The following is a 16,879-nucleotide window of genomic DNA, read 5'->3' on the forward strand; positions in this document are numbered from 1 at the left end:
TTGGAGGAGATCCAGCTTACTTTTGCTTGAATGGGCCTAGAAGATTTCAAATCAATACTTAGCATGAATGTTTTCATTGAAAATTAACATTGCCATCATTGGAAATGTGGGTCAGCATCCTGATATTTAAGAGAGGACTCTCTGGTTGAGAAGGCCATTACACTGGAGAGCACAAACACTGGAAGAGTAAAACAAATCATTTGTTTCCTCCAGCAAGGACAAAGCATAAACACTTGAATTGGTGGTCAACTATAATTTGCTTCTAGATTCAGCAATGCTGGCAACACTACAGTTTAGATTTATAGCACAGTGCACATGTAGCAGTGACTTTGAAAACAAAGTATAAAAGAACCAAGGAAAAATAAAAAGTTACTAGTTCTTAAAGTTCTGCTCCTCCTCATACCAACTTATAGCTTTCCCCTCAAAGTAAAGCAGAAAGTACTTTCTTTGCTGTGCCCAGCATGCACCTCAGCAGCTCTTCTTAAAAAAAATCACCCCTCCAGGAAACAAATGATATTTGAGTCTGGGTTATCAACAATCTTTTATTGTTTGCCTAGGAATTTTAAACCAATATACTCCCAGTCTGAACAGAGTAGGCAGAGTTTTTCTTTCCATCAAGGTAAAAATAAAATTTTTTTATAATTACATTGCTTTCTGTTTGCTTCCAATGTCTTGAAAGGTTCAACCACTTCTCAAAATCCCCCAGGACAAACCCAAGAAAATACCTCTCCCCAGTAGAATCCTGGGCCCCTGTTCCAACCTAAGGCACTTCCACCTTTACAGTATGAGAGAAGGAGCGGCCAGTTCAGATGTGCTCCTCCTCGGTGGAGCAGAGGGTATTTAGGGAAGGGAACTTATATAGGAATTATCAGTTCCGCAGATAAGCTCCTCTTTTCCTTTTCCATGTTTATTGAAAATGAAAAACTGCACACAGTAAGGGCTCACTGTCCCGTTTCCCTATGTATCTCCGGAGCCCAAAGAAGACGCAGTCAGTGAGGCGCCCTCTGCTCTGTCCCGCAGACTGCAACCTTCACCCCATTGTCTGCATTGTGTGCGGAACTGCAGTGCTGAGCGGTGACCTCAGCATCACTCTCCACACCGGGAGAGGCCAAAGGCCCCTTTCGTGATGGGGAGGAAGGGCTTTTGTGAAAACAGAGTTTGAAAAGCCCCAGTACAGTCATGGTCAAGATCACCAACACTACTACTGCTATGCTCACAAGTATGAAGACCACGGTGGAGGAGGAGTCCAAAGCCTGGGGAATGGCAGAGGAAGACGAATTAGACGTGGGACTAACGCTTCCTGAAGAAGTGATGGCGGCCTTTGAGTTGGTTTGAGGGGACATTTGAAGAGTAGGCAACGTGCTCGGTGCTTCCCACCCAGGAATCTCGGGAATATATATCGCTGAAGTGCCTAGTCCAGGGATATGAGGTTTCTCTCCTTGTTTCTCATGGGCCCCGGTTGACCACGTTCTCCTCGGCGTGGGGCTGGTTGCAGTGGCCAGCGGGTGCCTGGTAGGCACCTCGGTTCCCCCTGGGTTCGGCTGTCCTTCTCCATTGGTTACACAAGAGCGTCCGTTTTCCCCCAGCACGAAGCCCGCAGCACACTCGCAGGCAAAGACTTCCAAGTCTTCTAGGCAATCGTAGAGCTCCACGCATTTGCCAGCACGGAGGTACCCCCCAGGGCAGGGACAGAGCGCGGCCCCGCGGGGTATCCCGTCCCAGCGAGCGCCAACCTCATCCACGACGCAGGTGGCTGTGATGGATTGCTGTCCGGGGCAGAGCGCACTCACCTTGGTCCCTGGGGGACTGAAGTCCAGCGCCGCGCTGTGTAGCTGGAAGGGCGCGCGGTAGATCAAGTTAGAGGCAGCCTCAGGGCGTGGTGCGGGGCATAAGCCCTCAAACTGGTACTTGCACAGGTAGCCGTTGGCCCGCATGTGGCAGCGCATCTCCTTCCAGCCTGCCGGCTCGACCCCCGCAGTGGCCTGGAGTCCAGCGCAACTCCTCGAAGTGCAGGAGAGTTGAGGCTCCTGCACCCACGGCAGCGTGTCAATTTCCGACCCGCCAGCGTCGGAGGTCAACCAGGAGAAACCCCGCAATGGCTGGTCCTTCAAAGTGCAATTGGATCTCCCGCGCTCCAGTGCCACCCAGAACAGAAGGTCTTTGGAGCCCCCTCCGGGCCCGGGGCCTGCCCGCAGTAGAGCGAGAACCGCGCGGAGCTCAGCGCCCCCTCGGACAGTGCTGAGCGCCCCGCCGCGCAGGTTGCAGGCCTCTTGGGCTGCCTGCCGCTTGATGGTCGAGTGGTGCAGACTGTAGCAAGCCCCCGAGGCGGAGCAGCCCGCGCGGTCGGCGGTGGGGTGCTCGCCGTGGCTCGGCCGGGGCCAGAAGGTCTGCCAGAGGAAGCACAGGACAAGAGCTGGCCTCATCTTGGAGGTCCCGTGCTCACAGCTGCTCCCAACTTAGATCTGTCCCACCCAGGGGCACGGAATTGTCCTTAGAGCACGGTCACCGCCCTCCACAGCTGGTTTTACCCTTACTTCCCCCGCCCCACTCCGGCCCCAACCTCCAAGAGTCCCCACCAGAGTCTCGACCGCCACTTCCCTTAGCCGGGACAGGAAATGTGTTGGGAGCTCTGCCAGGCCCGGTGCAGCCCTGATTCATTCTGGGGTCAGGAACACAGTTGGCGCTAGAGCACTGGCAACGCAGTCAGCCAGAAGGCCGAACACCCTGCTAACAGCAGGGTGGGGGTGGGGGGAGAGTTGCTATTGGGGTGAGGGGTGTCGTTTTTTCACATTTAGGCAGTTTTAGAACCCCATATCCCCCCCAAATTTGGTGAACTCTAACAGGAAGAGCTGGAGAAAAGGAACTTGCTCACAGCCCACACCCGTCCATTGTGCCTCATCCGGAGTTGGTGGACTTGGCCTCACAACAATTTGTAATCGGCACCAGCTTTCATTAGGGCTGCGACTGTGGGGAGAAAAAAATCTTGTGAGAAATATAAACATCTCCCTTCCCCATCAAAGGCAGCACTGTTTAACTGCTGGTCTCTTCCTAGGCTATGCGTCTCTGTTCTATATGAAAGGAGGTTTAGGATTGCAGCAGGAACATATATATGTTCCTGATACAGTCTTTCCTATAAGTCAGCGGTGCAACTGCTAGGCTAGCTGCCTGCGGAGCAGCCAGGAGAGGAACCAAGGAACAGGTAAGAGTCACAGAAGGTAACTATGCCATTCACTCACAGCTTTTATTGAATATAGGTCCACTCAAAGTAGAACATCAACATACATCAGTACCCTACTCACACTCTAACAATGTAAGAGAATTATAACACATACAGCAATCAATGGGGAATAATGAATCTGAGTCCCAGAGCCTCAGTCCTCAGGTCCTGGAGACAGCACAGTAGGCCAACATTATCTTGGAAGGAAGGATCTCCAGAGCCAGGTGGGCAACAGGGAAGCTGGTGGCCGATGCCAAGGGGGATCAGGGTAGTTTGAAGCAGCACTCTGGCATGGAGTTCAGCTGACTCAGCAGTTGTCTGGAGCCTTGAAATTGGTGTACTCCACTCTTCTGGGTCTCTTGATAAGTGTCTTGGAACCCTGATGGCAAGTGGGAATTTCCCCAGGAACCTATCTATGGGTGGCCCTGCTCAGTAGACGCAGTTGTTCTGATCACATGTGCAGGTACCTCTGGTGTGCCTTCTGCCAGATGTGTCCAGCATGACTTAGGTAGTTTCCTTCTTGAACCAAAGTTGTCACGACTGACTGGCAGCCATCTTGGTTGACATGAGTGACTCCCTTTTGTTTTATATACTTTATGCTAGCTTGACTAGACCAATGCTATCTTATCGGTCCTGCTCTCCAGAGAGTGCAAATTGCTGGTAAAAGAATTAGAGTTCCTTTTGGGTATCTTAAGTGGGAAGTCCTGTTTCTAGGCTCAACCCTTGCTATAAACATCTGTTTTTCACTTCCCCTTGTTTCTCTTTCAAATGTTGGTACATTTGGGAAAGGAATGTACCCAAAATGTATTTCTAGGCCCAAATGAAAAATACTGGCCAAAGATCTTAACCTTGCTTACAGTTCTTATCATTATAATGATTCATAATTTCTTCAAACTTATAGATTATATATAACTGAGTTAGTGGCTTTACTAATGTTTGAGAACAACTCCACCATGTGTGATTTCTCTCCCTGAACCATTTTAATGTTATTTTTCTCCTATGATTAAGTGTTAATATTTGCAGCAGTAAGTTGTAAAGGCCCTTTTTAAAAGACACTGGAGTTCAATATCCTTAAGAAATTAAAATATTTATAACATTATAACGCATATTGTATATTGTAAAAAAATACCCTGCAACTTAAAAGATAGGTGAGTCAATTTCTTGAGAATTTCAATGTGTCTTTTGTTTAAATAGAACCACTTCAACTCATTTAGAAGTGGGGAGGTGTTAAAGAAAAGTGAAGAGAGGAAAGCTTAAACACTGCGCTGTCTATGAAAGAATTTTCTGGTGAGCAACTTTGGCAATTCTACACCATTTTGAGAAATATATGTCTGTATTGGCTCACAGTGAGCAAGTGTTATAATCAGAAATGCACAGTTTCAACTAAGCCCCCTTAAACATGCTTGATGCTTTTAAATATCTATATTCAGAATGAAAGTTGCTTTTTCATGAATAATACATACCACACTTGCAAAGTCACTTTATTTTACTGGACACTACTGTCCAAGTTACTGAGGTGGGATAGGCAGGAAGGTTTCAGGACCACATTTTTATGCTCCTACCCCATTTTAACCACTACCCTCACTCTTCTACTCTTGAACATTTTATGTATCTTAACAAAGGGTGGTAAACACCTTGAATCGTCATCCCACTTACCGTGCTTTTGCTGACTGAGGAGGTTTGCAGCAGCATTTCTCTCCTATTCTTGCTGTTTTCCAATTTAAAGGACATTCATTAGTTCTTTATTTCAGGTGCCCAAGATGAAACTTAAATGTGACTTTGCATTCAAACTAAGTAACTAATGCCTTATGAGAAAGAAACACGAAAATTCAGAAATCTAATTGAATAACTTTTAAAAAATCTTTAACCACTTGGGCCAGTTCTGTATGCCTTTGCAATCCAACAATTGGGAGTTTGTAAATGTGTCCGTATAGCACTGTATATTTTAATAAAATAAAACTTTTATATACCTACATAGTCAATAGAAATATTTCAGATGTTTTTAAATCACTTAGGATGAGATGGGGTTTCTAGAGTAAGGAAGAGTGAATGACTGGAGAGCTTAGAGTGAATATATGATCTTATGTCCAGGCAGTCTGCCTGGGGAGGGGAGGTATTAGAAGAGAGCACTGTGGCAGTAAAAACTACATATCACTGTCCTAACCATGTTTACAATGATATGAGAGAAGAGTTAGAAAAAAACTAGCTCAAACTAAGGCATATAATTTAGTGATTAATTACTTTATATTGATCTACATATCACTAAAATGAGATCAAAGCAACAATGACCCTAAGATTCTGGGTGCTGGATCCTTTGGGTGAGAGGAAGGAGGGGGATGGGTTGGTGGTAGAACTAGAGGGTGGATGTGGGATGTTGTTAGAGTCCTAGCTTTTGTTTTGGATAGTGGATTTATAGATGATTATTCCACTATGAAAAATAAATAATTAAGTAATCTAAAAAAATGAATGAAAGTGGCCATGTCTAAACCAATGATGAAAATGACACAAACCAAAAATTATCATTAATCGGATCCTGAGCAGCTGAGTTTCACCATGTAAAGTAAAAATAAAATCAAGATGTAGTTACATTTCTATAAGATATTGTAGATATATAATGTATATTTCTTTATTCCCCACAGTCTTTTATAGGTAAAGCATTTCTAAATTTTAGCCAATTATTAATCTGAAAAAACATAGTAAACAAAATATTTTCCTTATGTTTCTGGACTTTTCACACAGTCTGTGTACTATTGGTAATTATATATGATGTTTATTTGTTCATTCGTTTTTATAATTCTATCCAGAGAATGTATAAGGAAGTATATGAGAGAATATATAAGGAATATGTTTAGTACATTTTCAATTTGATTATTAATTTAAAGTATCAGAAACAGAAATGAAGAAAGATATAATTTTAATAAGCATATCCCATGTAATCTCATAAATTTATAAATTGTTGATACTTCCTGAATAACTCCTATCACTATTGAATCATTACTAAAAGAAAATAACTGTGGGGGGCTCTGCCTGCAGGGCCCCCCTGCCCTGGCCACCACAGTTGAGAATAAGTCTACCCAGATATGATTTGCCTGGGGAGTAAAGGTGGTGGATCTCTCAAAGGAGAACAGCCAAGAGCCTTTTCCTCAGTGGGCTTTTATTAGGTTCATTTTGCACAGGAATACAAGTAAAGCTCATTAATCATTGTCAGGCAGTAAGGATCAAACAATAGATAACACAAAGAACTACTAGGGCTTATTTTGAGTCAGGGTCAGATAGCTAAAGGGCCATAAAACTTTGGGGAACAAACTCACTTCCTGCTTGGACTCTTATCATTTAAGTGAGAGCATTCTTAACAAAGCAGATTTCACAGGATTTTACATATTCTATCTTAGGTCTGATCACCCTAGGGAACCCACCCTTTCCAGCACAGGGCAGCACCTACCACCAGCATTGTTTCAGGCTTAAGTCATGTTTCAGGCTTAGGTCAGGTAGGGGGAGTAAGGCAGCTAAGAGATTAGGAGACTTCTTGCAGACAGAATGAGGACTCAGGCTATGTCAAAACCAAGGGGCGAGGGTCCATCACCCCTCTTCTGTAGCCCCCAAGTCCTTCCCTGGGGGCCCCTGTGATCATGCCTGTCTTAGGTTGTCCCTCCCTTGAGGAATCTTACCTGTTTTTGGCTGACCAATCAAACATTGGGAGCCAGGCAGGGTGAAGTAAAAGCAGCAGAGGTGGTGCTCCTGCCAGGGAGATAAGCTTTGTCTCAGTGGCTTATGGTCTGAAGGTCACTCACCCAGCCTTAGCCATGGGTAGAGGGGTGGTTACAGCTTCTGAAACCAGGCAGGGTGGTTCCCAACAAACAACACCTCTATCTACACATACTTCTGATTTCACCTAAGACATATGAACAGACTGTAGAGAAAATTGAAAAGGAGACAGCATTCCAATGGAAGACTATGCTGTTCAGAAGCTAATTTATACAGACTAAGCATTGTGGAGATCTATAGCCTTTTAGAACTGTTTTGGATCGTACCAAAATGATCAGTGATCAATATTTTTATATTTTTAACTAGGAAATTTAAATTCCATTTCTCAAGTGTCTGTGAAGTGCTCAATGAATGATAAAATCTGGTATTTGTATTTGCTGAAAACACACCTTGTAGTTGTCATTATATACATGTTCCAATGAGGATATATGGTTTGACTATTAACCCAACAGATTACATAGGCTCATAACCTAACAAATTCATGCATAGCAGAATACATAAAGACTTCTTTTAGATTACATTGTATTTAAGACATACACGCACATGCATATAGAGTCAGTCATTTCAGAATGTATGTCACAATGACAGGTATTTTTCTGGGTTAGTGAACAAAATGACTAACAGAAATAAGAAACCTTTACAAAATTAAACTTTGAGCTTGTTTATTCAAACTGCTCTCTAAATGGAGGCAGCTGTACCCATATTCCATGTGCACTGGACATAATATAAAAAATTACTCTTTGGTCACCATTACAGAATTAGTATACTTTTCCACTGCCAAGTTTGTAATAAAGAAATAATAGAGGAGTGACTTGTGCACACAAAAGGCTTATTATAATCCAAATGCCTAACAACTTCTAAAGTATAAATGTTTGTCTTACTAATCTGATATTTTCTCAAAATTGCCTACAGAGCTGGTTTACGAGCCATTACTAAAAAATCAGTCTCATTACTTAAAGTCACATCATTACACACACACACTCCCTCTTTCACACACATACAAATACCGCTCACCCAGTCTTTATTTTTTTGACAAATGACAATGAAGGTTAAACTTGTAGTTAGTTAACATCATCCAGCAAACAAACCACAGCTGTGTGGAGTTGGGGGCATAGTGGGCAGGTTGTAGACTTTCTCCTTTTCTAAAATTTGGCATCTATCTGATCTATGGTATGAGGTACACAGATCTTGTAGTTCTTTAGGGCCTCGTCCTGAATCCTCTTATCTTTCCACTGGACAGTCTCTTCCTTATGATCTTATTCATATTGTCCTATGGTTTTGGATATAAACTCTATGCCAGTGATTGCCAAACTAATGTCCATACTTTATTCTTGACTAAACTCTAAATTCTTATATCCACCAACTACTTAATATTTCCACTTTGATATCTCATAGGTATTTCAAATTCTTATTTTCTGTACAGAACTTTGGTCCTTTCCTCCTGAGCCAGTTTGTCATCTTGCCTTCATCATTTTAATGAATGACATTTAACTCCCAAGATGCCCCTCCTCTATGCACTGGTCAGGATTTTTTCCATTGTAGTTGACAGAAATTTAACTCAAGCTAGCTAATGCAAAAAAAAATTATTTGAGCAATGTAACTTGGAAAAACTCTGGAGTAGTTCCAATAGTTAAATGGTGTACTTCTAAAAATGACTACAGCCAGGAGGTTTTATCTCACCAAGATTTGTCTCAGTCTCTCTCCTTTCTTCTTTTCATGGCTGTATCCTCTCCTGCTTCCTTTGGCCTTTTTCTAAATAACCTCAAACAAGACCAATGGCAGTTTTCACATCATACCCTTATAACATTTTGCTAAAGGAGTGTGTTCTCCTTTGGCTCCATTAGGGAAATCCTGAGAAAGGATTCTTACTGATCCAGCTTCAATAATTTGCCAGTCATTGGCTCGATCACTATAGCCAAAAAGATAAGACCTAGAGATTAATGATTTTCTTCATGGGACAGAGTCTCTACCAGAAGTACATGCAAAGAATATTCCAAGTCTCCAGAATCATTTGAATAGATCTAGTTTTATGTCTTCATCTTGATCATCTTATTCTGTCCCTGTCATGTCTTCTTACTGGTGTGCCTGTACCTTCCTGACTCCATGGAATTCATTCTTCATAGTCATCAGGATTATCTTTAAGAACTTTAGTCTAATTATGTCTCTGTTCTGTGTAAATTCCTTTCATGACTTTCCATGGCTCCTAAAATACGTAAGGCTAAAATCCTTACTGAGACCTACAAAATGTTAGCTCTTCTATCCCTTTCTAGCTTTATCTTCTTGTCCCTCTGGTCTGAGTTCCATTGCCAGACCTCAGTGAGCTCTTTCCAGGAAGCCCAATCTCCAGTACCCCACTAAGCAATCCTCCATCCTCAGTCTCCTTCTATGATGTCAACCAATTTTGTTTTCTTCATAACAATTATTAACCTCTGAAATTATCTTGTTTGATTGTTTTTCCTATCTCACACTTAAGTTCCATAAAAAAGTTGCCCTGGCTGATGTAGCTCAGTGGATTGAGCATGGGCCTACGAACCAAAAGATTGCGGTTCAATTCCTAGTCAGGGCACATGCCTGGGTTGCAGGCCAGTTCCCAGCGGGGGACACACGAGAGGCAACCATACATTGACATTTCTCTCCTACCCTCCTTCCCCCTCTAAAAATAAATAAATAAAAATTTTTTAAAAAAGTAGTACTTATTACAAATGAGTAAATGGGTGTATAAATGGATCTTCCATCATCTCCCCCTTGCATTTTTAGAAATTGTGAAATATAATATACATATTGGAAAGTGCCTGAAACACTTATGCACAGTTTTCCAAACAACAACGAAACCACCATCAAAGTCAAAAAATAGCACAGGGCCAGCTTGTGGTTAACAACTTCTCTGGGATATGTCCTGTCTGCTCTCCTCAGCCTAAGGCAACTTCTCTTGAAGTTCTCTGGGATTAGGAGAGGTGAGTTGACTTCTGGTTTGCCCTAATATTGACAATGTACGTAGTTCAGCTGGTCAGAGAATCTTTCTGTGTGGGGTTGGGTTTACACACTTGTTTCTCTTTCCCCATTAGGTTGTCAAAACAAGTTCAAAATGACCAGGATTGGCAGCAGAAATCTAAGGGCAAAAGTAGGCTCAGTGCTCATTCCATGTTTCTGTGTTCTTTCTTCCCCATTAGATTTCATCTTGGTTGTGTGGTTCGTTAATGGCTGAACACATGGAATTTTCTAGCTTTTTTCTCAAGAATCAGATCATTATTCCATGGAGCAAGCAGTCTTAGGCCCATTGACTAGGCTAGTGTGTCTCTTAATACATTGATCTGAAGTACTACTTTCGGAACTGTTGTTAAGAAATTCTTATTGTAACAAAGTGGGTAGCATTTTCATTCAGGTTTCTGGACAGTTTCCTGTGGTGCTTGATCCAGCCCTAGTTTCATACTATGATCTGATCTTGAAGGATTTGTATTGTAAGTGTGCTTGAACATCAAGACATGCTTAAGTCTGAGTGTGTGCCTTTTCTGTGGGCGCCTGCAGAATTTCTACTTCCCAGAGTTAGAGGGAGGAGAAGACTCACAGCTACTTAAATTCAAATCCCATTAGGCTTATCTATTATCGCTTTGTAGGTTCCAGGGATAATCAGCATTTACCTTATAGAAGGGAGGGAGTGGGAACCTTGAAATTGTTTTTAGCCAGACTTACCATCTGGCCCATTTTAAGGCCTATGCATCTGATAAATTCACACATCCCTACACAAGAGCTTCTACATTGGCTTGTCTATTCCAGATATGTGATTTATCCTTACCATTACATAGCATTTCAAACCCAAGACATTCAGAAGGTTCTTGCCTGACCTTCAGATTTATCATCAAAGTTTTTAAGATAGCAAAAATTTAGGCAAATCTGTTCAATAAAATCAGGTAACATATATCTTTGTATTATATCTTTGTTTTGTACTAAATTCACATAATATAACATGATTTATTATAGTGGGGAGATAAGGAAAAGGGCTGCTTCCTGTACCACAGTTATAGTATACACACATCTATCTATGAAAAACTGAAAGTCATTATTACATATTTTTGCTAAATTACACCTTTTGCGAATGGTCTTACTGTGGGCTTGGCTTTGTAGTTATTGACAGATTGGAATACTTCATACCAACTTTCTTTCAATAGTTAATATTTAGCATTCACAATTTTTGAAACTCAATATTTAGAAATTTAGAAAAATATTTAGAAATTCTCAATTTCAAGTATGTATATTTGTGAATATGTCACTTGTTTAATATTATCCCTTGTACACACATCCTTTGTGTGTTTATGTAGGTGCCAGCTGAACATCTGACTGAGGAATCTTTTTGAAAATTACAGTTTTCCTGATCTTCTATTTAACAGGCTCACACTAAGTCATAGAACATGAAGGTGAAGAGCAAGAATGGAGTTTAGAAATACGCTGTCCATTATAACCTGGGGTGGTCTTGAATGACTACAGCATTCCTGAAACGATATTTAAATGCACATTCAGAATGAGGCGGGGGAGACATGAGGGTGTAGAGATTTCAGTCTTCCTCCCAAAGGCATGGAAAGCCAGCAGGAACCCTTTCAGGGAAAAGGCTCTGTAAATCCTTCCTTATTGACTCCTGGAGTCTCTTTGAGGAACTGTAGGGCTATGGAAAAAGCTGATTTTAACGCAGAGAAGGTTTCATCAGCAGAGCGGGAAATCCTGTCTCCTGTGTACTGAGAGAATTCAGAAAAGGCTCCGCTGGGTCCCCTTTATCGAGTGACAGGCACACCGTGACTTTAACACACCCTGAAATCTCAGCTCAGCAGTGAGGGGGCAACTCCCCTAGTCATTCTCTGACTCTCTTCATGCTTCGGGATAAGCTCTGTCTTACCCCTCTTTAAAAATGAAGGAGAAGAATTCAACTTGCTGGCCTCTTGAATAAACAACCTCTGCTTTTGCTGTTTCTTAACCCTACATGGACTCTTCCCCAATCTCCTCTCTCCAAATCTTCTCCACCTGGAAGTCATATATAATAAACAGAACAAATATGTTTATTTCTAAGAGTGTGTTTATACTCAGGAAGTTTGGTCTCTTTAGTTTTTGAAACTTTTAAAAATATTCTAGATTCTTTTAAAAGAGGACAGAAATATGAGAGAGCTATCAGAAGCCAATATTCTTTGGATATTTTGAGTTACCAGCATCCCCATCAATACTAATAATTAAAGTACAGGACACTTTAAAGGAAGATCCAGTGATAAAAGAGGATAAAATCATCTCAAGTTCAGCTTAGTATGGCTTAATGAAAACAGAATAGTAATGCTAGAAGAAGGGCCAAATACAGTTTATAAAATTTCCTAATTTATTTTTGTACTACTTCGCAGTCAATCTAAAAAATGATATCCAGGCTTTTAGGAACCATGGGAGCACTTGAGTCCATCTGGATAAGGACTCAGGGCTGGACTGTGTTTATCATCCAACGCTCCACTTCCTCTAGGTCCTCTCCGAAACACTCGACTTCAGAGATGCCGGCAGTCTCCGCAGCTTTTGTCAGCGGAGGTGCCGCAAATGTGCCTAGAAGCATCTAGTGGGGGCTCAATTAGCACTTAACATTAAAATAAAACTTTGGTCAAAAACCCACGCGTAACATAAAATGTACCATCTTGACTATATTTAAGTGTCAGTTCAGTAGCCTTAAGTATATTCATGTTGTTCTTTGTTGGTGGGAATGAAAAGTGGATTGCTGCTTTGGAAAAGAGTTGTGACAGTTCCTTGAAAAATTAAAATTAAAATAATCATATGATTGATCCCTTTGTAATTTAAATCTGAGTACAGCTCTGACTTTGCAAAATACGAAACCTAATTCTGTGCCCTGCAGTGTAACATTCCCCAAGAATATGAGATTAGAGAGAAAAAGTTTCTAGTCACCCAAGTTTGAGTCACTGACCTCTTCCTTCTCCATCTCCTGTATCTAGTCAGACATTAAATCTACTTACATTTTCCCATCATCCTATCTTTTGCACTTCCTGTCCAATCACATAAGATTGACTTTCAGTCCTGGCTGGTGTGGCTCAGTGGATTGAGGACAGGCCTGCGAATCAAAGGGTCACCAGTTTGATTCCCAGTCAGGACACATGCCTGGGTTGCAGGCTGGGTTCCCAGTTGGAGTGAGGGTACAAGAGGCAACCACACATCAATGTTTCTCTCTCTCTCATTCTCCTTCCCTTGCCCTCTCTGTAAAAACAAATTAATAAAAGCTTAAAGAAAAGATTGACTTTCAAATTCTTGCTCACGGAGGCAGTGTCCCTGAGGCACCCAGATCATTATAGACAACGGCCCTAAAGGGGGGAATTCATTCCTTCATTCAACATTTATTATTGGGCACCTCCCGCATCCTTGAAACTGAGTTCCAGAATGGAAATACAGTGATAAACAAGATAGAAATATCTCTTTACTTTAGAGGAATTTATGATCACAGAAAGACATTAAGTAAATCAACAGATGGATAGTTATAAAGTGTTATAAGTGCTACAAAGAAAAACAACAGGAGCTACAAAAGCAGATTACAGAGGGCATGCACTTAGATTCACTGGTCCTGGAAGGGTCAGGATGCCTCGTTTAAGCTGAAGGCCAAGGGATAGCAGGTGTCTTGAGAGTAGAAACAGGATCAAATTCTACTACTGCAGGAATGAATGAGAACGGTAGCTTAGCACCAAGTCTTTGAGCCCCAGAGTGAGTGTTAGAGCTCCCTTTTCAGAACTGTTGCAGTGGTGGTGAGAACACTGCACACAGCACCTGCTTTTCACTTTTATACATGTATCACCTGCAGTCAAGTGAGCCTTGAATTCTGAATTCTACCGTGTGTCTAACCTATAGTCAGTATTTGCATAGGTTTCCTAACACTCAAAGCACCTCACTTTCAGACTGAAGTTTCATTATTTCACGCCAAAATTATATAAACTGTTTAGTTCAGGTCAAGACCTTTCCCCAAAGCAGAAATCACAGTTATCCTTGGATCTTTCTCTTTCTCTCTTCCATGAAAAAGTGGCCACTCTTTCCTGTGGTTCCATTTTAGATTTGTCTCCCAAATGTATCCTTTATGCTCTTTCTGCTTCCAGAGCCTCTTCCCTAAGTTACCTAGGGTCTTATATAGCTTCCAAATTGGGCTCTCTGTCTCCACTCCTGCCCTGCCCCTCCCTCCCTGCCCAGTCTGACTTGCATACTACCTCCAAGGTCATTGTAAAGTTTGGGTCTTCCCCTTTCCTCACCCTCCACACTCCTGCTCCCATTTTAAAGTATTTGCATGCTTTATTTCTGTCTAACAGAACTAGAAGCCTCTGCTATGTAAACACACTACTTGTATTATTTCCTTTGTGATAGCCCAAATCCCAACTACTTTCTTAAAGTCATTAATACTTTGTAATGGAACTATATTGATACCCTCCAGAGCAGGTAGGTTAATAATAAGCAGATTTTTAAATTCATATCAATAGCTAATAATTTAAGCCCATGGTGGCCTGTTTTATTGCTAGAGGCTGGTCAGAACTATGATTTGCCTTTTCATCGTTAAAATAAAGAACACATGCTTTATTTGGTGAATCAGAATGTTCGATTGGATGTGGGGCTAGCATTGTTCGTTTTGAGTCCTTCCTCTGTACACAGCTGAGGTCATTTTCCTGAGAGCAGTGTTCTTCCCACATTACATCATTGCATTAGACACTGCTCAGATATCAGCACACCCACACACTTTCCTTTCAAAGCAGTTGGATAGCAAATAGCCTCAAGGTGTAAGTATTTTAGTTCTTCTATATGTTTGAAGCTTGACAAAACATGATAACAGGTCCAAACTGTATATGCTGTTAAAGGAATTCAAGTACGCGCAAGGATGTCCAACGCGTGCACAGTCTGTGGGCTGCATGCGGCCCAGGATGGGTATGAATGTAGCCCAACACAAAATCATAAATTTACTTAAAGCCTTTTCTTCTCCACCAGTTTTCATTAGGGTTTGTGTGTATTTAACATGCGGCCCAAGACAACTTCTTTTTTACAGTGTGTCCCCGAGACTCAGAAAGGTTGGACATCCATCCCTGTTACTTCTTTCTCTTATCACTACTACTGGACACAAGAAGAATGGTCTAGAAAACATGATCTTATTGACATGATGAGAGACAGAGAATTGCTCTTTTCCACTAACAAGCACTACAGGCTTCATCCCAAAACTGCAAAGCTCTTGGTGAATTTCCATGCTGTATCCTGAATAGTCAAAAGGGTCTATGGGACTACAGGTTTTTATTAATTTCAAATATTTTGGTTTTAAACAAAGAAAGCCAAATTCTAGAAACTACTGAATTTGGCAACCACTCTCTCCACCAGAGATGACCAAGAAGCAGTTTAATTAAACTTGGTTTGGTTTGGACTTTACCATTAGGGAGTTCCCTTTGGATTGTAGTTGCCAGCCTTATCTCAGGAAATTGCTTCAGTTTTTCCCTATCTCACATACAAAGAAGTAATTCTTTTTGCACTATGTTCAAATCTTATCTCTTTTAACTGGTACTTAACCTGCTTAAGATTACAGTTACCAGGAAGTATAGTGCATTCGATATGAGAAAAAGAAATACTTATCATATGTCAAAAGTTATATTATTCTAGTATTCAAAGAATACACTGGGAACAACTTACAGTAAAGTAAATCCTTCCGCCCCTCCCCAACTGTAGTGAAATCTTCTACTAATCTCCATTACCGGGATGCTAGATTTTCAAACCTAGGTGATTATCTCATTCCATGCAGTTTCTTTATCTCAGGCCCCTTGCTGCCTGTTGTAATGTCAGTTTTCCTGATATATATCCATCACCTCTCTGCCACCTACTCACATTGCTTCTCCAAAAAGGAATTACTTCATTGATTTTTTTGGCTGTAATATTTATTCAACTCTTAGTAGAAAATGTCAGTATGGTGGGAAGGACTTGTCAGATATTTAGAATTTGTAGAAGAATTTCTAAGTCACTTACTCTGAATTAAAAAAATACATTTTCTTTAAAATTTTAGAGAGTATCTCTTATTCAACACAGATAGAGGCTAAATCAGCATTTATTTTCGTGTATTTTTACAGATCATATTTATAATCTCATAAGTCCTGCTTTTTAAATGTCATCTAAGCTTTATGCTCCTGCAAGTTTTACTTGTCTCCTTTGTCTAGATATATAAATGACTCTTAATTGTTTTAAATGAATCCACTGAGATTCCCTAATCAAGTTTAAAAGCAAACAAGGGCCTATTTGTCTAAAGAAATGAAAGTCACCTATTTTACTCACATAAACTGATATTTTAATGGTACTCGATCAAAATTCCTTAATGTAGATATTTTTATTCTGAAAAGTTCTTCTAAGGACATTCTCCTAAATCTTTCCTAGCTTTACTTTTTTTCTGAAATTTACAGTGTTATTATATTCATATATATTATTTTAAAATGGTGTTTTGGTTCTGAATAATAATCACTGGTATAGTGAAAAGCTATTATCAGACAGGGGAGGAGGTGGAAGGAGGTGATGAGATTGTAAAACGTGGGAAAATGAAGGGAGGGGCAGGGTTAGGTTTCTGTTTCTTCATCTCTAACTCTCAACAGGGTCAAGAGATGGAGCTGGTGGAGTAGAGCTTCCCCCTTTCCTTCTCAAGGCCCCCACAATTAGAAAGACTCAGATATAACCAGGCTTATTAAAGAATCACCAAGAAAAGGCTGGGAAGTCAGGCCTGGAGAGAAAAGAGCATGGTAGCCAATGACAAGTGATTCCCCCAATGTTGGAGCTTGGACTAGGTCTTCCCAGAGCATCCACCTGGAAAAATACCCTAGAAATGTATAGTGTTGGTCACTTGCAATACACATATGATGTGTCATTATTTTGTCTTAG

The 16,879-nt window shown here is 41.2% G+C and overlaps 1 protein-coding gene across 1 annotated transcript; it reads right to left on the reverse strand.

The window, feature by feature from the left end:
• Positions 1–528: 528 nt before the first annotated feature.
• Positions 529–2,545, reverse strand: CLEC14A (C-type lectin domain containing 14A). The gene has a single exon (XM_037165751.2). The coding sequence runs from the start codon at positions 2,421–2,423 to the stop codon at positions 990–992; it is 1,434 nt and encodes a 477-aa protein (XP_037021646.2). The 5' UTR covers positions 2,424–2,545; the 3' UTR covers positions 529–989.
• Positions 2,546–16,879: the final 14,334 nt, after the last annotated feature.

This window comes from Artibeus jamaicensis, unplaced genomic scaffold, assembly GCF_021234435.1.
Source record: "Artibeus jamaicensis isolate MK-2021 breed Jamaican fruit bat unplaced genomic scaffold, CSHL_Jam_final contig_760, whole genome shotgun sequence".
Taxonomy (NCBI): Eukaryota; Metazoa; Chordata; class Mammalia; order Chiroptera; family Phyllostomidae; genus Artibeus; species Artibeus jamaicensis.